Source organism: Neoarius graeffei, chromosome 5, assembly GCF_027579695.1.
Source record: "Neoarius graeffei isolate fNeoGra1 chromosome 5, fNeoGra1.pri, whole genome shotgun sequence".
NCBI lineage: Eukaryota > Metazoa > Chordata > Actinopteri > Siluriformes > Ariidae > Neoarius > Neoarius graeffei.
Genome location: NC_083573.1, coordinates 21,200,496 through 21,224,471, shown reverse-complemented (window position 1 = coordinate 21,224,471; position 23,976 = coordinate 21,200,496). Strand labels below are relative to the sequence as shown.

Here is a 23,976-nt window from a genome sequence, read left to right as displayed (position 1 = left end):
TGTTTACGTATATGTGCTTATTACGTATCAATTTGCGCATGCGGGACACTTTTGGGTCGTTTTCCGTTCATATTGGAGATCGCATACAAGTCTCATATAATTGGTAATGTGAACGGCCTAACAAAAAAATCGGATTTCACAACAAATCGGATATGGGTCGTTCAGGTTGCAGTCTGAACATAGTGTTACCTTACTTTTTGTGATCCTGATTGTCTACAGCTGATAGCGTCTTTGTGCCTACCAAAAAAACTGTCACATCAGTTTATTTGTAAAGCGCTTTTAAGAACAGACATGGTCGCAAAGCAGCTTTACAGGGAGAAAAAAAAAAAAAGACCTAACATACAAGCTAATTTTATCCCTGATAAATGTATTTATCCCTGATGCTTGTGGTGACTGTGGCAAGGAAAAACTCCCTCAGACGACACAAGGAAGAAACCTTGAGAGGAACCAGACTCAAAAGGAAACCCATCCTCAGGGACTGTTTGACAAGTACAAGTTATTGGGAGATGTAGCCACTTTTCCAAGGTTTGGAAGAAGACCCCACCTGTCAGCCTCAGCTGAGAAGAAATTGGTTTGAATGGTTAGGAACAACCCAAGAACCACCAAGGTACACATTTGCCATGAGCTAAAAGTTTCTGGAACACCAGTGTCACTGTCTACAGTCAAGCGAGTTTTACATCTCCGTGGACTGAGAGGCTGCTGTCCAAGAAAAACATTTGCACCAAAAATCGACACCTTTAAACTTGAGTCAAGTTTGCAGGTGACTAAGAAAAAGCTTTCTGGAGGCCTTTTCAACCCTATAGAAAATACGTGGACTGTACTTAAAAGTCAGGTCCATGCCAGGAAACCAATCAATTTAGCCGGACTCTAATAATCCTTCCAAAAAGAGTGGTCAAATATCCAATCATAATTCTGCCAGAAGCTACTAAAACCATCTGGTCAAGTTGAAACTTATCAAAGGGACAGTTAACCCAATATTAGGTGTGTTGTATGATTTCAGAAAACCAAATTCTTGTCCCCCCCCCCCAAATTAAAGATGCATGCTGTACAAATCAGTCAGTCAGTCATTCTTCCCAGGAAACTGAACAGTTCAAATAAATCACTGAAAGCCCAATATTGCCATGACATTCATGTCTGCGATTAATGTATGTAAACTTCTGACTGCAATTGTACAAGCTGTGACTCAGGCTTTAAAGGTCATAGGCAATGGTCAGAGGTGAAATGTAGAATATCAACTTTATTTTCGAGAAGAACGACCCAAAAAGCGAATTGAAATCTTCCTAGTGTCTAATTTGCACCGTAAAATTGAATAAAACGGTTAAAATATACTGTTTTGCCCAATTTCCGAAGGTTTGTTTACATTTCATTTATGCGCACTTTCACTGCCAGGGGACAGTCATCATGATGTCATTTAAGCCAAACAGACTGGGAGCAGTTCTGTGTTTACTTGTGAACCGAGCACACGTATACGGACTTTGGTCGTGAGAGGTTGTGTAAAATGTCTGAAAGCGATAGCGATTTTGAAGTAGGAACTCTCCAAATTGAATATTGAGAGGTGAAACCATATATGTATGAACCTATGGCCATTGTGAAGCAATTGGTGAATGTGGTTCACTGGTTTGACCGTGCGGCCTCGGAATCGGACAGCAACTCTGCCGATTCTGATCGCGGTGACTCTGGACCTCAACAAGACTTGCGTCCAAACGATTTATCCTGGTAGTTATGATAAATTCTTACTTTCGTCGTAATACTAAAGAAGAGCTCTTTTGAAGAATAATTAAACCGCCCTCCCTAGTGGACATAGGTAACGATTACTTGACATTGCGCTGGTAGGCCACATTAGCCTGCCATCCACGGCATTATACTATTTGTAGCCTATTCTAAGCAAGGAAATATCCCTTTGTCTCATTTCCACAATGATTGTACAGGATCCCTCAGGATTCTTGACTTGTCAATTGCAAGCAAAAGTAAAAATGTTTACCTCCAATCTTCTTTTTGCTTGAGTGTTGCTGGTCCATTTCTTCTTTGACTGCTTGATTTTGTTTCACGTGCACAATTTACTCTCTCCACCTCTTGTCCTCTTTTGGAAAAAGCCAACCCTCTGGCTTCATACGCACAATCCACTCTCTCCGCCTCGTCTCCTCTTCCGGAAAAAGCCAATCCACTCTCTGCCTCTTCTCCTCTCTCGGAAAAAGGTAAAAACTTCTTCCTGAACCGGTCCCGTTGTTACAGTTCACTGCACAACAATAAGGCATGGTTTTTCTTTGGAAATTCCCAAACGCACGTCTGCACTCAAGCTGAATGGCAATGTAAATAAACAGACGTGGACTCAACTCAAGCGGTTTGTTTGTCTTAAATGACATCACACGCCGAGTGGTCACGAAAATAGCCGAACAGAAATTTGCTGCGATCCGCACCAACTTATTTTAATTATTACTTATTAACAATACTTCTTGGGAGCAGAAGAAAATTACAGAGGATTTTTTTTTTAACATATAAAAAGTTTCAAATGTGCATTAAATTAAAATGCACATCCAGGTGGTGCTCTGAAAACAGTGTGGGCTTTATAAATAATTGGGCTAATTTTGAGGGCACTGCTGGCCTGTTAGGGCGGGACGGTATCCATCCCACTCGGGAAGGTGCTGCTCTCATTTCCTGCAGCATAGGTCATAGTCTCAGAACAGGCCTAGTTAATTTCTGACAATCCAGAGCCAAGGCCAGGGAGCAGACGAACAGGCTAAACCGACTGTCTGCTAGCTGCACAGAGTCGTCACTCAGGGCCCACTACATCAAGACTGTGTCTGTTCCCCGAGCTCAACAAAAAGGTAGAAATTTTCAGAGAGTTTGTTCCAGTAACCTAATCAATATAAAATTAGATCATACTGACTGTACAGCTGCTGCCAGCACCTTTGATCTAAAGGTGGGGCTATTAAATATTAGATCTCTTACATCTAAAGCGCTAATGGTTCATGAACTCATTACTGATCAGGAGTTTAATGTACTGTGTTTAACAGAAACATGGATTAAGCCAAATGAATATATAGCATTAAATGAAGCGAGTCCTCCTGGATACAGTTATATACACCAGCCTCGTCTAACTGGCAGAGGAGGAGGCGTCGCGGTTATTTATAACGATTATCTAGGTGTAACACACAAACCTGGTTATAAATTTAATACATTTGAAGTTCTTCATACTCATATAATGTATGTAGCCTCGAAAAATAAGTCTACCCAGTTAATTCCATTGCTTATTATTTACAGGCCCCCGGGGCCATATTCTGAGTTTCTTTCTGAATTTGCAGATTTTATCTCAGATTTGGTTATTTCCTTAGACAAAGCTTTAGTTGTCGGAGATTTTAATATTCACTTCGATAACCCAGAAGACCCTTTAAAAACAGCGTTTGTGTCCATCTTAGATTCAGTCGGGATTAAGCAGAATGTCATAGGACCGACCCATAATGGTGGTCACACCCTTGATCTAATACTAACATTCAGATTAAACGTAGACAATATAGTCATACTTCCACAGTCTGAAGTTCTCAGATCATTATCTCATCTCATTCAAAATATGTCTGAGTAATAATATATGCACCTCACCACGCTACTGTATTAAACGTACTTTCACGTCAACTACTGCACAGAGCTTTATAAATGATCTCCCAGAGCTGTCAACTTTGATTGGGTCACTGTCAGCCCCTGCAGAACTTGATCAGGCAACTGAATGCTTAGAGTCAACATTCCGCCATACTTTAGATAATGTAGCTCCTCTAAAAAGGAAAATGGTCAGAGACAAAAAATTAGCACCCTGGTATAATGATGACACTCGCACATTAAAACAGACCACTCGAAAATTGGAACGTAAATGGCGTCAAACAAAATTGGTAGTGTTCAAATTAGCTTGGAAGGAGAGCTTCCTGAAGTATAGAAAAGCTCTTAGTGCTGCGAGATCAACATATTTCTCCTCCCTAATAGAAGATAACAAAAATAATCCTAGATTCCTATTTAATACTGTAGCAAAATTAACCAGGAATAAGTCCACTATCGACACATGCACACCTGCAGTATGTAGTAGCAACGACTTCATGAATTTTTTTAATGACAAAATTGAGAATATCCGACAAAAAATTCAAACTACTAATTTAAGGTTAGACAATGAAAGTGACCTTGTAGTTAACAATATAACTGTATCAGATCATCAGTTAGAATGTTTTACTCCCCTAAAAGAAACTGAATTACTTTCATTAATCTCTACATCAAAAGCCTCAACTTGCGTACTAGATCCCTTACCGACACATCTATTCAAACAGATAATGCCTGGAGTAATTGAACCGCTTCTAAAAATAATAAATTCTTCTCTTATGATTGGCTATGTACCCAAATCCTTTAAACTAGCAGTTATCAAACCCCTGATTAAAAAACCTGACCTTGATCCCTGTCAGCTGTCCAATTATCGGCCAATATCAAACCTCCCCTTTATCTCCAAGATCCTTGAAAAAGCTGTGGCACAGCAGTTATGCTCATATTTACATAGGAATAACATCCATGAAATGTATCAGTCAGGATTTAGACCTCATCATAGCACAGAGACAGCACTGGTTAAAGTAGTAAACGACCTACTGTTGGCGTCTGATCAGGGCTGTGTCTCGCTACTTGTGTTGCTTGAGCTTAGTGCAGCATTTGATACCACTGATCATTCCATTCTTCTGGATAGACTAGAAAATGTTGTGGGAGTTAAGGGAATGGCCCTCTCCTGGCTCAGGTCTTATCTAACTGATCGTTATCAGTATGTTGATATAAATGGTGATATTTCTAGACGTACCGAGGTAAAGTTTGGTGTTCCACAAGGTTCTGTCTTGGGTCCACTGCTTTTTTCTCTATATATGTTACCTCTGGGCGATATTATTCGTAAACACTGTATTCATTCCACTGTAAACATTCCACTGTTATGCTGATGACACACAGTTGTATGTCTCTGCAAAACCTGATGAGACACACCAGCTTAATAGAATTGAGGAATGTGTTAAGGACATTAGACACTGGATGCTTATAAATTTCCTTCTGCTTAACTCTGACAAGACTGAAGTACTTGTGCTAGGACCACATACAGCTAGAAGTAAGTTTTCTGATTACACAGTAACTCTGGATGGCCTTTCTGTTTCTTCACGTGCAGCAGTAAAAGACCTCGGAGTGATTATTGACCCCAGTCTTTCATTCGAAACTCACATTGATAACATCACCCGGATAGCTTTCTTTCATCTCAGAAATATTGCAAAGATAAGAAATTTAATGTCATTGCATGATGCAGAAAAACTAGTCCATGCTCTCGTTACCTCCAGGTTGGATTATTGTAATGCCTTACTGTCTGGATGTTCCAATAAGTGCATAAACAAGCTCCAGTTAGTTCAAAATGCCGCAGCAAGAGTCCTTACTAGAACTAGAAAATATGACCACATCACGCCTGTCTTATCCACACTGCACTGGCTCCCAATCAAATTTCGTATTGATTATAAAATACTACTATTGACCTTTAAAGCACTAAATGGTCTCGCACCACAGTACCTGAGTGAACTTCTGCTCCTCTATGACCTGCCACGCCTACTTAGATCAAAAGGTGCAGGCTATCTGCTGGTACCTCGTATAGTGAAGGCTACATCAGGGGGCAGAGCCTTTTCTTACAAAGCCCCACTGTTATGGAACAGCCTTCCAAGTAATGTTCGGGAATCGGACACAGTCTCAGCATTTAAGTCTAGGCTGAAAACATATCTGTTTAGTCAAGCCTTTTGTTAATGGTGTTTATGAGGTAAAGGAGTAGATCTGGAGGGTCCTCAGACATAGAGTGTTTTGGTAAACTGGGATGTATGGATGCTGTCAGTCCCCACTCGCTTGCTCACTCGAGTTTGTTGACGGTGTAGTGGCTGGCTGCTTTATGTCCCGGGGCTCGCTCATGCCTGTGTTACCTTCTGGCTCTCTCCTTTTAGTTATGCTGTCATAGTTAGTTGCCGGAGTCCCTGCTTGTACTCGGTGGAATATGTATACTGTTCCTACTTATTCAGGTGACATTGGGCATACCTAACCACCTGTGTTTTCTTTCTCTCCCCCCCACCCCAAATCTGTCCCTCTGAGTTACATGGAATCAACAGGAAATCTTTTGGTGGAGACGGTGGGGACCTCGACTGGCTATCGTAGCCTGCAGGGAATCGGCCGTCAGACATTCTGTCGCATGTCCCAGACCCGGTGAAATGTAACTGAATTGTCTTGGCCAGGCCTAAGGGTCCCATCTGCATCTCATCATTGCTGAGGAGTGTGCTCCCATCACCCAATCAAGCATCCACCCAGAGCAGGTCATGATATATTTTTTACCATATTAACATGCCATTGTGTGTTATGCCTGATGTAAAGACTCTCGTCTCTGCGAGCCTACCACACAGATTTAATACTTGTCATTTTTAGGGCATACCTAACAACGTGTTTTCTTTCTCTCTCTCTCTCTTCCCCCCCCATCTGTCCCTCTGAGTTACATGTTGATCCTGGGATTGAGATGCTGGCCTCTTCTGCCCCTTGGACCTGCTTGATCCATCCTGGTGCCCTGTGTCTGGTCGGAGTTTTATCGCCCCACTCCTGTGAAGGACGGCCCCATGAGGACAGTTGAGGGTTATACCTGTTAAAACTGTTAATATTATAGTCAGGCTGTCTGTTGTTGCCCAAATGAGGATGGGTTCCCTTTTGAGTCTGGTTCCTCTCGAGGTTTCTTCCTCATGTCGTCTGAGGGAGTTTTTCCTTGCCACCGTCGCCACAGGCTTGCTCATTGGGGATAGATTAGGGATAAAATTAGCTCATGTTTTAAGTCGTTCAAATTCTGTAAAGCTGCTTTGCGACAATGTTTATTGTTAAAAGCGCTGTACAAATAAACTTGATTTGATTTGATTAAATTAAAACCGTTGCCTATGAGACTTGCCACCAGGAGGGAGTTGTGTCAGCATGAGCACATGTTCCCAACAACCAAATCACTCACCAGTGTCTGTCCCACCCATACACTGTTCACTTTAAAATCTCCTCTTGGCTATATTTACCAGTAATAAGAGCAAATCATTACATCCATAACCATTTCCTGCATTTCTATTTCCAGATTACTCTCTACTACGGTCTCCATCAGCATTCTTGACAAATAGTATTTTGTAACTGTGTAAACAGTTTATATTTCTATAAAGAAATGTTAATTAGTACGTTATAGTATTTTAGTCTTTTTTCCCCTATAATGACATGCTGCACTAGTGTAGTTCAGCAAAAAATAGACAAATTTCCCTCATCCATCTACCTCTACTACACGAACTAGCTTTGTGTCTCAAATCACATACTTCTGCACTATTCTAGACCCTTATTGAACCACTAACCAGGTTGCCCATTACTATTTGACAGCTCTGTTTTGCATACCAGTCTTCTGGATCTTCTAGATTAGTAAATACTATGGAATGTTGCCCACAATTATGATGACAAAGGAAACTTAACAGACAGAACTCGTTGGCGTGTTTAACATTGCTGTGCATCAAATCAGAAAACAGCTGAACTTGGAAACCTGATGGACAGGGATGAGCAATTTAGTGGATGCCGCCCAGTAACTTATAGTAACTTGCTCAAACACTTTTTAAAACTTTACTAGAACATTAAAACAAAAATGAGGCTAATAAAATCAGGCAATTACAATAAAAAATAAAATGGAAGTCAAGACAGCAACAGATTATTATTATGGTAAACACCTGTTGGAAATAATTAACCAGTGCTATAATTAACCAGAGATGCATTCCATGAAAAACCGCAAATGTGATTGTGACCACAGCATCAGTTGGCCGTTGCATATTGTAATAGGGGTCAACCGATAATTGGCCTGGGCGATATATCGGGCCGATATTCTGCATTTTTAGGGTTATCGGTATCGGCCATAATTTCCACCGATATGCCGATAACATGCCTTTTTGCAGCCATTTTGTTCCTAACGCGACCATCACTGCACGTCCTTTCCTGCACTCGCGTTTCTGAGTTCAAGAACACGGTCTCGCCCACCACAACATCTGATTTGTTTGGCACAAGAAATATAGCCAATCGACACGTGTAGCTAAACGCTGTGAACTGTTTCAAGGCGGCCATATGGGCACTCGGGCAAAAGCGGCACAAGGGATACAGCCAATCAACGCGTAGCTAAACGCTGTGAACTGTTTCAAGGTGGCCGTATGGGCACTCGGGCAGAAGCAGATCCCACTTCAAGGTAAGGACATGCTGCTTTTGCCGCAATAAGTCACAAACACACAAGTTGCAAAAGCACAACATGTTTACATTCTTCATCTACTACTCGTTAAAATTGTCCATTTGCATCTGTGTAGCCAGGCAAACTTAGCTTACGGAAGGAAGCACTTGAATTAGCCTACAACCAACTAGTCTCGCTGAAACTACATGTAATGCTTCCTTCACTACAATATAATCCTCCTAAATTGGGAATATTAGGCTTGAGCATTAAAAGCATTAGAATGTAGATGGTTACTTGTTAAGTTGTTACATAATAGGGAGTGATAGCCTACTTTATGTTTGATTTTACTTTTTAAAAAATGCTGCAGGCAGCTCCCTACACTTGATTTGTTATTTAAAAACTACTTGAAGTTGGTCTTACTTAGTTCTTAGTGTAAAAGAATCCAGAGTGTATTTTCATTTATTTTCCACTGAAAATGGTGAGCTGTAATATAGTAGGGAGTGATTTTTATTTTTTTATTGGTGAATATTTTATTTTATTTCTCATTTTATTCTAACTCATGTTTGACTTTATTGTACAAATGCTGCTGGCATCTCCCTGCACAAAATTTCATGTTCAATTTTACAATTAAACATACATTTCATGGATATGAAGGTCTGTGTCAGTGTGTGCTATGTTTAATTTCATGTGAATTATAATGTTTACATTTATCGGTTGCACATATCGGTTATCGGCATCCCAATTCCATAATAATCGGTATTAGCCCTGAAAAAAACATAATCGGTCGATCCCTATATTGTAACCTGTGCAATTAACAGCAATTGGCAACAGCGCAACAGTGCAGTCTTGCTTGATGTACAACTTCAGTTGCTCAACAGTCCAGGGTCTCCGTTGTTGTATTTTGCATTTCATAATGCACCACACATTTTCAGCGGGAAGCAGGCACGCCAGTTTAGCACCCACACTCTTGCTATGAAGCCACACTGTTGTAACACATGCAGAATGTGGCTTGGCATTATCTTGTTGGAAAAAACAGGAACATCCCTGAAAAAGATCCCTGGATCACAGCATATGTTGCTCCAAAACACACATGTACCTTTCAGCAAAAATGGAACCTTCACAGATGTGCAAGTTACCCATGACAAGGGCACCAACACACCCGCATACTATCACAGGTGAACTTTGTTACCAGCACAATCTGGATGGTCCAGATTTCTCTTTAGCCCGGAGGACACAACATCCATTATTTTCAAAAAGAACATGAAACATGGATTCATCAGACCATAGCACACTTTCCCCCCTTTGTCAGTCCATCTCAGATGAGCTTGGGCTCAGAGAATTTGGCAGCATTTCTGGATGTTTATGTATGGCTTTCGATTTGCATGGAAGATGCAAATTTAAATGCAGTTCTGCTTGAGAGCTCAAAGGTCACAGGTATTCAATGTTGGTTTTTGGCCTTGCCCCTTACGTACAAAGATTTATATGGATGCTCTGAATCTCTTGATGATCTGGATTGTTGAGGGTGAAATCCATTTACCCATGCCAGCAACCATCTTGGGAGGAAAAAACAAACAAACAAAATAAAGAATACTCTTGAAAATACCCAAAGGGGTTTACCTTAGTTGATGTTAGGGACATAAAACTCTCCTCGGGTCTCATCTCATCATCTCTAGCCGCTTTATCCTTCTACAGGGTCGCAGGCAAGCTGGAGCCTATCCCAGCTGACTACGGGCGAAAGGCGGGGTACACCCTGGACAAGTCGCCAGGTCATCACAGGGCTGACACAGACACAGACAACCATTCACACTCACATTCACACCTACGGTCAATTTAGAGTCACCAGTTAACCTAACCTGCATGTCTTTGGACTGTGGGGGAAACCGGAGCACCCGGAGGAAACCCACGCGGACACGGGGAGAACATGCAAACTCCACACAGAAAGGCCCTCGCCTGCCCCGGGGCTCGAACCCAGGACCTTCTTGCTGTGAGGCGACAGCGCTAACCACTACACCACCGTGCCGCCCTCTCCTCGGGTCATTCTCTGGAAAATGTTGTGATTAAAAATGACAAACAAAACAGATACATCAATTAGCTGTATTCAAGGCCACTACTCAGACACAAGACAGCCAAGTTAAAATTGTTTGAGTCATAATAAAAGCTCTTATCTGATTGCGAACCAATTGATTTTTATTATTCCCTCAAATTTCTGGCCCTTTCTTCTCCCATAGTTTTAAAACTATGGGAGAAGAAAGGGCCAGAAGTTTGAGGGAATAATAAAAATCAGTTGGTTTGCAATCTCATAATAAAAGCTTTCTTAAGAAGTGATTCAGAAAACCTCAATCCTGGGCACTCCATAGCTGAGGGGCCCTGATTGAAAAAACCCAGGTCACCTTTAGTCTTGAGCTGGGATTAAGGAACAGCAAGAAGAGCCCTGACTGAGGATTAGAGGCAAAACCATGAAAGGCTTTAAAAGTGATCAGAAATATCTTACAAAAATCAATTCTTAAACTTACTGGTAACCAGTGAAGAGAGGCTAAAACAGGACTGTTGTGATCTAGTCTTCTCGTATTAGTTATGAGCCTAGCAGCTGTTTTGTACTATCTGAAGGCATGACCCAAGTACAAAGAATTACTTCAATGCACTGGATGTACACAAGATATGCAGTGTGTAAATGACAATGCCACTCACAGCATTACTTTTGTGCCACATTTTTGCACGCAAGCGGACATTTTGAACCAAAATTATTTTTGCACACACAGTAACTTAATTTTATACAGGGATTATTAACTTAGAGGAAGCAAAACTGAATATTGTACTTAAAAAGAAGTTTGTTTACTGTTACTCACACATATACTCTTGATAACTAATCAGAAACCAAAGCAAGTAGTTTCAACAACAATCCAATCAGGAATTACCTTTGTCATTTCCGATTGGCTGAAATTATGACATCCTGAAGCTATAGGTGTCAAGAGAGAAACGGAAACAAACACACACAGACAGTACAAGTTTTGCATATATGTGGATAGCAGCAAACAAACTGAGTACTAAATTAATCCCTCATGCGTTAGCAAAATTCTGTATAACAGTTACTGCACATGCAAAAAAAAAAAAAACTCTCCCAAAACATCTACTCATACATGCAGAACTGGGATACAAATATCGCTATACTAAATGTTACTGCTGCTTCTGCATGCACAAGCAAAATCATATGCTATTACAATAACCTACATCGAATAATCCAGGCTGCTTCGTCACAGCCTCTGGGTTATTTTTCTACAACAACAAAACACTTGTCATTATGCTGGCAAGTCTGTGCACTGAATATTCCTTTGGTATTTAGTCACTTGCGTTATATATACACAGTGCTCCAGCTAGTTTATTTTACCAGGGCACTGCGCCCTGCCCTTCAGAAAGTGAGCCCTGCCCATAATTTTCCAGAACTTGCCAAGTACCCAGCACATACGTTCTGCCACAGAAAGAAAAATATGTGCCCTAACAAGTGTTGCTGACTTGCAATGAAAGTATCGTATGTTAACCAATCACAGCACACTATTAGCGCAGGGTCATAGTTGTACTCTGTTGACCACTTTGTCTTATTACAATAACGAGTCAATGCAGCAAGGTACTGTATGTTTGCAAAGCATGGATTCCTACAAAACACATGAAAGAGAAATGAACTGGTTAAAAGCTGCAAGGGGCTCACAGTACTGGGCATCTCGGTTTGCCAGAATGCAAGTAGATCTAGAAATTGTAGGATTCAACAAATTCAAATCAAAAAAGTTAGGACCGAAAGATCTAGACTCAAGATTTAGATATATAGAAAATCTAGTCACCAACATTAATGTGTTAGGCTAGAGCTAATTTCACATTAATATCCCAGACTAATAGTAATTATTGGCTAATGCCATTAGTATTACCATCATTAGTAGTATTAACTAAAGTTAGACTGTCATGTTAATGGGTGATGGATGGATGTAAGTGCTAAAAAATTTTAATGAAACACGCTGGCAAACAGTTCCAAAAATGTGAGACAAAGTCAAAGTTGAAAAACAGGCACAGACAGGATATCAGCAGCAATGTGTGGTCAGAAAAACAGAAAACAAAGTTGAAGTCCAGAGGAGCAAACCAGCAGTCAAGGCGTGGTAACATCAGACACAAGGTATATAGAGTGTATACTGTGAAGAAAACTTAGTGAATGATTCTCTGTGTTTGTGTGTGTTGAGCTCAAGTGGCCTAGTGTACTGAGAAAAGTTGTTTTTCCATATGCTGTAATCGCCTTTCTGTGGCCTTGGCTGGTGATAAGCAGGGTGTCTGAGTTCTCCCTAACCATGCACCTGCCTGCACATCCCGGAGCACGCCAGGTGCACGCTTTAACAAAGCTTCATAGAAAATCTTGAGCCAAATCACATGAAGACATGAGCAGTAAGCAAATATCTTCAGAGTATAATGGATAACATTTCTAAGACACAACTCAGAGTGCACGTACTCTCGGCATCACTGAAGTGGTGTCGTCTTCTTCTCCTCTTTCCTTTCCTGTTTTATATGATCTACTATAATAAATAACTGAAAAGACAACTGCTAAGCGTTCTGAAGTGTTTATTAGAAGTTTCCATTACAATTTGGCGTCCCTGGGTGGGCCCTACGTGTCCGATCCTTGGATGACAGGACACTCCCAAGGCCACGGTGCGGAGCTCAGAACTCAGACGAGAGACCAGACCATCAGGGCTCACCAAACTAGTAAGTGATAACTTTGCATTCTTGTATAAAGAAATTAGTGGAAACAGTATTTAAAGACTGATAAGAGATGGACAGAAATTTGTCCTAGCCCAGGAGGACTGCTAAGCTGTGGTACCATCAATATATGTTTGCAGAAACGGATAAAACACAGTTTTGAGACAATAAACCGTGAGTAGTTTATTGGGATCTATAAGAGAAAATCCGCCTAAGTGATGACTGGGTAATGGCTCACCTACTTGAGAAAGGGAAGTAAGGGTGTGTGTTTCGACGGATTCACGTTCAACAATTCGTAACTGGGAAAGAATTGAATCTTGCTCCCTTTGTTCTCTGTGAACAACTGGCCCGTCGTAGGAACGGGATAGAGAGGTTCGATCACGACGTCGCCAAGACACACCGGTGTGCATGCAAAATATTGATGAATTAACAGAGTACTGTCCTCCTCCAAATTCTGAAACAGAGAAATAGATCTTGTACACATGCATGAGTTGTCTGAGGTCGTTGTGCCAAATGATACCTACTTTTAACTGAAGGTAAATGTCAGATAAATTGTTTACTAATAAGAACATACCTAAAGGATTAGTGTGTTGCATTTTTGGACATAGTCCAACCTGTTGTTCTTGTGATCCTAGTTTAAAAAAAAAAGCCTCCGCCATCGTTGTCATAACCTATTGATATAACAGGGTACAATGGGGAACAGAAATGGTAAGTTAGGGAAAGAAAAGAAAAAAGCAAGTAAGCCTGAGGCTACATGTGCCATAATAAGAATTGGGTGTTCCTATGACAGCCCAAACATCCAGTTTATGAAACCCTCGTATGGCGAGGATTATTTGGCACAGACTTAGGATTCCCTGAGAAGGGCAGTTTTAGTCCCAGGCAGATAGAACAGTTAGAGGAAAAGTTGAAATGGAAGGAAAAAGAAGAGTCTGCAGATAATGTTAAGTTCTTAGGGGACTGGTGGGCGTTTTCTGCATGGAAAGAAGAAACATTTAAGAGAGAGCACAAAAGAGAGAAACGACAGGCAGGGCTCTCACCCTCTTCTCAGTGTTTGAAATTTCAGATGGACCCTGACCTGGAGTCTGCCCCACCACCCCGACACACTGCCTCCTCAGCAAAGCGGATCATCACTCCCACAAGCGCCTCACCCACAGAAAGGGGGAGAAGTCGAGACAAAGCCAAAAAAAAAAAAAAAAAAATCCACGAGCCTCTAGAATCTCTCCCAGCCTACCAGCCACCTCCAGCATCAGCGCCTCCCCTCGCTTCTCTGTCACACATGAGATCTGGTCTTGCATATGGCAACAGAAGAGACACCCTCCTGGAACAGTGGGTCCACAAGGCCATAACCTAAAGTCTGAAGTCCTTCATCTTCCAATGGTGGAAGTGGCTGGAGCTGACAGCGTGCTTCTAGTCCGCAGACCCTGGACGACAGCTGATATCAAGGAAAGCATAGCTTCCCTTCCCAATGTGAGAGAGGTAGGAGGAAAGAGATTTGGTAATGAGCTGCTGATGTTTTGCAGAGAATTCCGGCCAACTACCCATGAACTTCGCCACCTACTCATGACCAAGATGGGTATAGATTGGAGCAAGGTTTCCAGAGAGTGGACAGAAGTTGACCAGCAAATGACTACACCAGACTGGAGCGCAGCTGGCAATGGTGAGTAGAGATACCATCACTACTTTGTGCTCATCTGGAGAGTGCCTTTCCCTTAAACATAGACATGACTAAGATCAGTATGTGTAAGCAAGAAGATGGTGGTGTCAGCGTTTCTTGCTCTGCCGCACACGAGAAACACAGTGGCCTGACCAGGCCCGTGATCCTGGCTGCAGTGGAGGGCACTCCTGAGCCTCACCAGGATCAAGCAGTATGCTGTGCTCGGCTGCTGAAAGAGAAGAAGACAAAATCAACACAAAGAGACCAAGACCTACATGCCGCCACTCTCACTCTTCAGCCTGGACCTAGAGGAAGAGGTCGAGGTAGGAGGCGAGGCAGGATGGCCTGGGGTGACCCGTCCTGGATAAAAGGTGCAACCTGCTACAACTGCAATCAGAAGGGACACATTGCTCGAGATTGTCTCCACAGTCGCAAACAGAGGCCCTGTGAGGAGTACAGCAAAGCAGACTGACAGGCGGACTCCAGGAATGGGCCCCGCACAGAGAACAAGGGAGGTAACACACACACACACACACACACACACACACACACACACACACACACACACTGATGATACACAGACAGGAACATTTCACATAACGTTAAACACATTAGTAGCAGCACCAACATGCAACAGCAAGACTACACAAACACCCGATACACCAGTCCATATAGATACACCTGAAGTTGCATCAAGTTTGTTAAAATACACAACTACTCCCTTCTCTAAACTCCCTTGTATGCCCCTCACTGCATGTGGGCATGTGTTGACTTTTTAGTAGATTCTGGAGCGGGACACTCAGTCATACAACATGGGGCACTTCCAGTAGACCCACTGCTCAGATCAAATTCTATTCAGACGATGGGCATCTCAAGACGACCTGTAACCAAAACTCTTAGTCAACCTCCCATGTAAAAGTGAGGGAGGAATAGTTACGTTCCACTGATTCCTCATCTCACATACATGTCCAGTAAATTTGTTAGCACGCGACTTAATGTGCAAATTAGGAGTAAATCTCACATCCACTCTAGATGGACTAACTATTGAAGTAAGTGAAATGTGCGGTGTGCAGTATGGGTTTGGAAGCCCCCTGTATGTGTGGCGGCTCTGCTCAGATCAACTCACACAAACTCCCAAACACCTTGTACAGCTCGCACACTTGAATACCTCATCAGTTGACCCAGATTATATGAAAAGAGGAAGATTTGCATTGCACAGCACATGTTCACCAAGCGCAAGATGTCAAGTTTGAAAAGACTTGGTTTGCAGACTAGGGATCGACCGATATGTTTTTTTCAGGGCCGATACCGATTATTATGGAATTGGGATGCCGATAACCGATATGTGCAACCGATAAATGTAAACATTATAATTCACATGAAATTAAACATAGCACACACTGACAAAGACCTTCATATCCATGAAATGTATGTTTAATTGTAAAATTGAACATGAAATTTTGTGCAGGGAGATGCCAGCAGCATTTGTACAATAAAGTCAAACATTAGTTAGAATAAAATGAGAAATAAAAAAATAAAATAAATATTCACCAATAAAAAAATAAAAATCACTCCCTACTATATTACAGCTCACCATTTTCAGTGGAAAATAAATGAAAATACACTCTGGATTCTTTTACACTAAGAACTAAGTAAGACTTACCAACTTCAAGTAGTTTTTAAATAACAAACCAAGTGTAGGGAGCTGCCTGCAGCATTTTTTAAAAAGTAAAATCAAACATACAGTAAAGTAGGCCATCACTCCCTATCAGGAGCGGCTGCTCCTTTAAGAGTATATCGCTTTCCAAATCAGAAGCGCTAGCGAGGAGAATCACTTGCGCAAGAATTATAAATACTAGTCACACCTGGCTTGTTTAAATGTTCAAACAGCGCTTTATAAAGTTGCCTTGACCACCTCTCTGTATGGCTGTCATTCTACTGTTCGAGTAGAACTACTGACACATTCACAACGTTTCCAGACGGGGATTTAAAAATGACTGCAGCCTACGTTATGCGGTTTCAGCGAGACTAGTTGGTTGTAGGCTAATTCAAGTGCTTCCTTCCGTAAGCTAAGTTTGCCTGGCTACACAGATGCAAATGGACAATTTTAATGAGTAGTAGATGAAGAATGTAAACATATAATGTTGTGCTTTTGCAACTTGTGTGTTTATGACTTATTGCGGGAAAAGCAGCGTGTCCTTACCTTGATACGGGTGCCTTGAAACAGTTCGGAGTGTTTAGCTGCGCGTGTCGATTGGCTACATCTCTTGTGCCAAACAAATCAGATGTTGTGGTGGGCGGGACCGTGTTCTTGAACTCAGAGAGGCGAGTGCAGGAAAGGATGTGCAGTGACAGTCGCGTTAGGAACGAAATGGCTGCAAAAAGGCATGTTATCGGCATATCGGTAGAAATTATGGCCGATACCGATAACCCTAAAAATGCAGAATATCGGCCCGATGTATCGGCCAGGCCGATTATCGGTCGACCCCTATTGCAGACCCCCACACGTGAAAGATTGACCCTCAAAACTACGTATTGGTCTAAACATTATTGCGCTGTGCAGGTTCATCTTACTCGTTGTCCGAACAGCTGCATCAATGTTCATCGCAGTGTTCTCAAACATGTTATACGCGGCCTCGTGACCGAGGACTCTGAGGTCAGCTGCTGCCAGCATGATTTCTTTGACATCGTTAATTCTATACCCCATATCTCATTAGCAAAGCCACAAGCCACCCATTGGAAAGACATGGGGAAATGGGTCAAGAAGTGCGCAGTCAATGGCAATGAATGGTCTTAAAACAGAGGACCCTAGTGTGTTGTTTTGCCAAAAGCTTGGGGTCTACAAACAGTCATGCTGTGTGCGCGCATGTTGAGCGCAGCGTAATATTAGCCACTGATGACTGGGATCCTGGGGACCCCGGCCATAGTGGCCCGTTTGTCTCTGTTTTCACAGGCATAACTCCAGCAGAGATGCACCCCAAATTGGCAGGAGTTCCAAATTCCGTTTGGGCGAAGGGTAAACATGATGTAGGCCTAATAAAGAATGCTGAACCAGTGGTGATCGCCCCCAAATCAGATTTCAGGCCTAAACAGACCCAGTACCCACTCAAACCAGAAGCAATTGCAGGTTGTGAAGGAAAATTGATGGACGAACATTATTATTCTCTGTGTTTCTGTATGTTGAACTAAAGTGGCTTAGTTACTAAGAAGAGATGTTTTTCCACATGCTGTAATCGCTTTTCTGTGGCCTTGGCGGTAATGAGCAGGGTGCTTGAGTTCGTCCTAACTATGCATCTTCTCATGATGTAACCACCTTTCCTGACCTCGGTGGTGATAAGCAGGGAGCTTGAGCTCTCCCTAACTTGCATCTGCCTGCACGTACCAAAGCATGCCAGGTGCACTCATTAGTAAAACTTCATAGAAAGTCTTGAGCCAATCACATGAAGATGCAAGCAGTGAGTGAATGCTTTCAGAGTATAATAGATAACATTCCTAAAACACAACTCAGAGTGTGCATACTCTCGGCATCATAAGAAGTGGTGTCTTCTATTCTTCTCTTTCCTTTCCTATTGTATATCTCTTTTATATGAACTACTATAATAAATGACTGAAAAGACGACTGCTAAGCGTTTTGAAGTATTTATTAGAAAATTTCCATTACAATTTGGCGTCCCCTGGGTGGGCCCTATGCGTCTGATCCTCGGACGACGGAACACTCCCAAGGCTACAGTGCAGAGCTGAGAACTCTGACGAGAGACCAGGCCATCAGGGCTCACCGAACCAGTAAGTGATAACTTTGCATTCTTGTGTAAAGAAATTAGTAGAAACAGTATTTAAAGAATGATACAAGAAATGGATAGAGATTTGTCCTAGTATTTAAAAAAAATGATATAAGAGACAGACAGAGATTTGTCCTAGTCAATGAAGACTGATATAAGAGATGGACAGAGATTGTCCCAGTCAAGGAAGACTGATATAAGAGACGGACAGAAGTTTGTCCGAGTCCAGGAGGACTGCTAAGCTGTGGTACCATCAATATGTTTGCTGAAACGGATAAAACACAATTTTGAGACAATAAACCGCGAGTAGTTTATTGGGTTGTGTAAGAGTGACGCCCAAGTGACGACTGGGTAACGGCTCACCTACTTGAGCGAAGGAAGTACGGGTGCGTGTCTCGACGGACTCATGTTCAGCGATTCGTAACTGGGAGAGAATTGAGTTTTGCTCCCTTTGTTCTCTGTGAACAACTGGCCCGTCGGAGGAACGGGATAGAGAGGTTCGATTACGAAATCGCAAAGACACACCGGTGTGCACGCAAAATATTGATGAATTAACAGAGTACTGTCCTCCTCCAAATTCTGAAACAGATTTTGTACACATGCGCGAGTTGTCTTTGAGGTTGTGCCAAAATGATACCTACTTTAGTTTAAGGCAAATGTCAGATAAATTGTTTACTAATAAGAACACACCTAAAGGATTGCGTCGCATTTTTGGACATAGTCCAACTTGTTATTCTTGTGATCCTAATAAAAACTCAGCCATTGTTGTCATAACCTATTGATATAACAGTGTACAATGAGGAACAGAAACAGTAAGTTAGGGAAAGAAAAGAAAAAAGCAAGTAAGTGTGAAGCTACATGTGCTATAATAAGAATTGGATGTTCCTATGACAGCCCAAACATCCAGTTTATGAAATCCTCGTATGGCGAGGATTATTTGGCACAGTTTGATATATGGGTAATGGACTTAGAATTCTCTGAGAAGGGCAGTTTTAGTCCCAGGCAGATAGGACAGTTTAAAGAAAAGTTGAAACAGAAGGGAAAGAAGAGTCTGCAGATAATGTTAAGTTCTTAGGGGACTGGAGGGCATTTTCTGCATGGAAAGAAGAAACACTTAAGAGAGAGTACAAAAAAAAAAAAAAAAAAAAGAAGAGAGACGACAGGCAGGGCTCTCACCCTCTTCTCAGTGTTTGAAATTTCAGATGGACCCTGACCTGGAGTCTGCCCCACCACCCTGACACACTGCCTCCTCAGCAAGGTTGAGCATTGTTCCCACAAGCGCCTCACCCACAGAGAAGGGGGAGAAGTCAAGACAAAGGAAAAAAAAAAAAAACAACCCTGAGCCTCTGGAATCTCTCCCAGCCTACCAGCCACCTCCGGCATCAGCGCTTCTCCATCACACACGAGATCCGGTCTTGCATATGGCGACGGAAAAGACACCCTCCTGGACCTGACCACATGCTCACCAGTGGGTCCACAAGGCCATAATCTAAAGTCTGAAGTCCTTCATCTTCCAATGATGGAAGTGGCTGGAGCTGACGGCGTGATTTTAGTCCACAGACCCTGGACGACAGCTGACATGAAGGAAAGCATGGCTTGTCTTCCCAACGTGAGAGAGGTAGGAGGAAAGAGATTTGGTAATGAGCTGTTGATATTTTGCAGAGAATTCCGACCAACCACCCATGAACTTCGCCGCCTACTCATAATCAAGATGGGTATAGATTGGAACAAAGTTTCCAAAGAGTGGCCAGAAGCTGACCAGCGAGTGACTACACCAGACTGGAGCGCGGCTGGCAATGGTGAGTATAGAGATACCATCACTGCTCTCTGTGCTCGTCTGGACAGTGCTTTTCCCTTGAACATAGACATTACTAAGATCAGTATGTGTAAGCAAGAAGATGGAGAAGGTGTGTCAGCGTTTCTCATCCGTCCCACCGTTGCGCATGGGGGTGGGGGGGACAGTGGCCTGACCAGGCCCGTGAACCTGGCTGCAGTGGAGGGCACTCCTGAGCCTCACCAAGATCGAGCAGTATGCTGTGCATGCAGAAAAGCTGCTGAAAGAGAAGGAGAAGACAAAGTCGGCACAAAGAGACCAAGACCTACACGCCACCACTCTCACTCTTCTCCAGACTGCTCAGCCTGGACCTAGAGGAAGAGGTCGAGGTAGGGGCCGAGGCAGGACGACCTGGGGTGACCCTTCCTGGATTAAAGGCGTAACCTGCTACAACTGCAATCAGAAGGGACACATTGCTCGAGATGGTCTCCACAGTAGCAGGCAGAAGCCCCGTGAGGAGTACAGCAAAACAGACTGACGGGCGGACTCCGGGAATGGGCCCCACACAGAGAACAGGGGAGGTAACACACACACACACACACACACACACACACACCTGATGATACACATACACATAGACAGGAGCATTCACATAACGTTAAACACATTAGTAGCAGCACCTGCATGCAACAGCAAGACTACACGGAAACGCCCGATACACCAGTCCAGATAGATACACCTGAAGTTGCATTAACAGTGTTTCCGCTATGTACAATTGGCTGCGGCGGGCCGCTGCACCTTGATTTTTGCCGCCGCACCTTCAGGAATTCCTGAAGGGGGGCCGTGGCCCGGGTAACTTTTTGAAAATTATTTTTGAAAATTATTAAAAAAAAAAAAAAATAGGCTAAACCAATATTTTTTGGCGGTCAAAAATCAAACGCATCTCCCGCCCACTTGTGTCCACATCTGAGACGTTGAATTTTCACAGAAGGAGGGAAGAAGTTGACTGAGGTAAGACTGTGTGATAAATTAACGAACGAATAAGAGAGGAATTTCAACATATAGGGCTTAAGTTTGTTACCGTTAAATAAGCATTGCTTGTACAGTAACGTTATGTCGTTACAATGTTGACCCACTTTTAACGTGCCGAGTACTGACTGTAGCCGCTGACATGCTAATTAGCTTGCTGTCAAAAGTGCAAAGACCTTAAATTGCTCTGTGTAAATTAGAAAATGGCGCAACTTCCTCTGTAGCCGTCAGCTCAACTTGTCTTGAGTTTTGAGCCGATCACAGCAGGGCAGCACTGTGGCCTGAGGTAAAACATGATAGTTTTAGTTTGTTTAAATTACAAAAATGAGTAACCCAATGACTGTCTCATATACTCTTCATATACTCATACTGTTTAAGTAATGAAATAAAACTCATCTTTAAAAGTGGTATTTACTCAAACTGTTTGCTTTGAATGAACTTTGGGGTTAACAGTGTAATAGTGTTGCAGTGTTCCGCAAATTTGCAATTTAATATTTCAGATCTTGAGACATGAAAGTGCTATTTTAAAAAATAAAAGGTCAGAAATGTTTTCTTTGTCGTCTATTTAGTTAATTTTATTTCCTCAAATTTTCCTTGATTGAGAAATTGGTCTGGGCTCTTATGGGTTAATCAGTAGGCTGCATGCTAGTATATGTTCCATTTACAGTCAAACATTTTGATGAACTCCAGGCTCAATTCTGATTAATCAAAAATTTGCGTAGTAGTATACAGTCTGAAGATGCTCTTGCATATTCGGTGTCAATTGAACAAAAACCTATATCCTCCCATAATTTTAGTTTTACAATTTTTGAAGTGAGTGATGAATTGATAAGTTTAGATGTGTTCAATATTTTCTTATCTTCAGACATAATATTGTAGATGTTTCTTTACCTGCTTGATAGTTTTGACCGGGACTCCAATCTTCCTCAGAAGAGTCATTAGTCCTTAAATTAAATTCATTATAGACATGAACTTAAAATCATTGTTTTATTTTATGGCCTCGGTGCCCTGGCTTTTGGTCTTCGTGCCCTCGGCATCAGCAGAGCGTTTGTTTTCCACACTTCATCGACTGAAATCATACCTCCGATCCACAATGACACAAGAGACTGAATGACTTGATGCACTGCCATATTCACTGTGACATTCTGGAAAAAACTGACATGACAGCCATCGCAAAGGAGTTCATGCAGGCCAATGACAGACGCAGGCAGGCCTTAGGCAGGCAGAAGTTTTAAGGGTAAGTCATTGGTTACTTCTATTAGCACCGCCAAGTGCACTGCTTCCTCTGTTTTCAATGTTTCTATACTGCATTGGTACTGATACAAGCAAGCTGTTTAAGTTGAGTTAGCCTACTACCGAGGTGCTTTTGTTGTGTACTGTTGGCTGTTTTAGCATTTTATTCTGCGCAGTTATGTGCTGGCATGTTGTGGGCTAAAGTCATGACCGATGGATTAATCTATGTATAGCCTTCTGTGCTGTTGGCTGTTTTTATCCTCGTACTGGGGTGGGACGTCTGAGCGCAGGTCTTGCCACCACACCTTCAAACATTTTCTAGGGGAAACACTGATTAAGTTTGTTAAAATACACAACTACTCCCTTTTCTAAGCTCCCTTGTATGCCCCTCACTGTGTGTGGGCATGTGTTAACCTTTTTAGTAGATTCTGGAGCAGGACACTCAGTGATACAACATGGGGCACTTCCAGTAGACCCACCGCTCAGCTCAAATTCTATTCAGACAATGGGCATCTCAGGACTACCTGTAACTGAAACTCTCAGTCAACCTCCCGTGTAAAAGCGAGGGAGGAATAGTTACGTCCCACCGATTCCTCAGCTCACATACATGTCCAGTAAATGTGTTAGCACGTGATTTAAATGTGCAAATTAGGAATAAATCTCACGTCCACTCCAGATGGACTAACTATTGAAGTAAGTCTGGGCTCACGCTAGCTGCTCGCACGTCTGCAAATTGCGAAGTTTTATTCCAATTTGCGAAAAGAAAATCATCTGTATTCGCATTTTATGCGAAAGTCATTTAAAGTTTAAGCAAAATCCAAACAAAATTGCGATTTCTCAAGATAAACAGTACCTTTCAGGGCCTGAATTTGAGCGCGGGATTGCGGGTATCGTGCATATGCATATATTATATAAATAAATAAATAAAAATTTTATTTATATATATATATTTATATATATATATATATATATATATATATATATATATATATATATATATATAAAATATATATTTATTTAATTCCCACACCTTTAACGATTCCAATGCGAGAGATTCCCGCACACATTACTGCGTTGCCTGACAACGTCAATCTAATAATGGATCAGTGTGAATGCGCGACTACCTTCTGTTCTCAAGGTTACTTGAATTGAACCGTCCTTTTACTGACTGACCCCCCTCTCCCCCCATAGCCTACTCAGAAAAAAAAAACAAAAAAACAGCACACACACACACACACACACACTCTCTCTCTCTTCCTCTCTCGGACTTTAGCTGTAAAACAAACCTGGACCGCTGGCTAAGCCCATGTTTACATTAGACCGTATCAGCGGATCATCAGATTAACGTTTTTAAAACGATTAGTGTGCACACAGCAACACCAATACACAGATACGCTCGGCTCCGCAGGCATCCTGCGCTCCAAATCACTTCGCCCTGAACAGCGAGTGCCCTCTGGAGGGTGCGCACTCCGGCCTTGTGCAGCTCACAGAGCGCGCGAGTGTAGTGCACAAGCTGTGATTCGGGACTGAGCCGCTG

General features: G+C 42.2%; 1 protein-coding gene across 9 annotated transcripts in view; it reads right to left on the bottom strand.

Moving 5' to 3' along the window:
* tm9sf1 (transmembrane 9 superfamily member 1) overlaps positions 1 to 23,976 on the bottom strand; it is a 77,560-nt gene that overhangs the window by 28,015 nt on the left and 25,569 nt on the right. Inside the window, exon 1 of one of the 9 annotated variants that reach the window (XM_060921411.1) lies at positions 1,982 to 2,236. The exons of the other annotated variants lie outside the window; for them this stretch is intronic. Within the exon in view, the coding sequence (XP_060777394.1) occupies positions 1,982 to 2,018 (37 nt within the window). The 5' untranslated portion in view covers positions 2,019 to 2,236. Of the gene's footprint in view, positions 1 to 1,981; positions 2,237 to 23,976 lie in introns of those variants that run through there. 9 annotated transcript variants of the gene reach the window in all.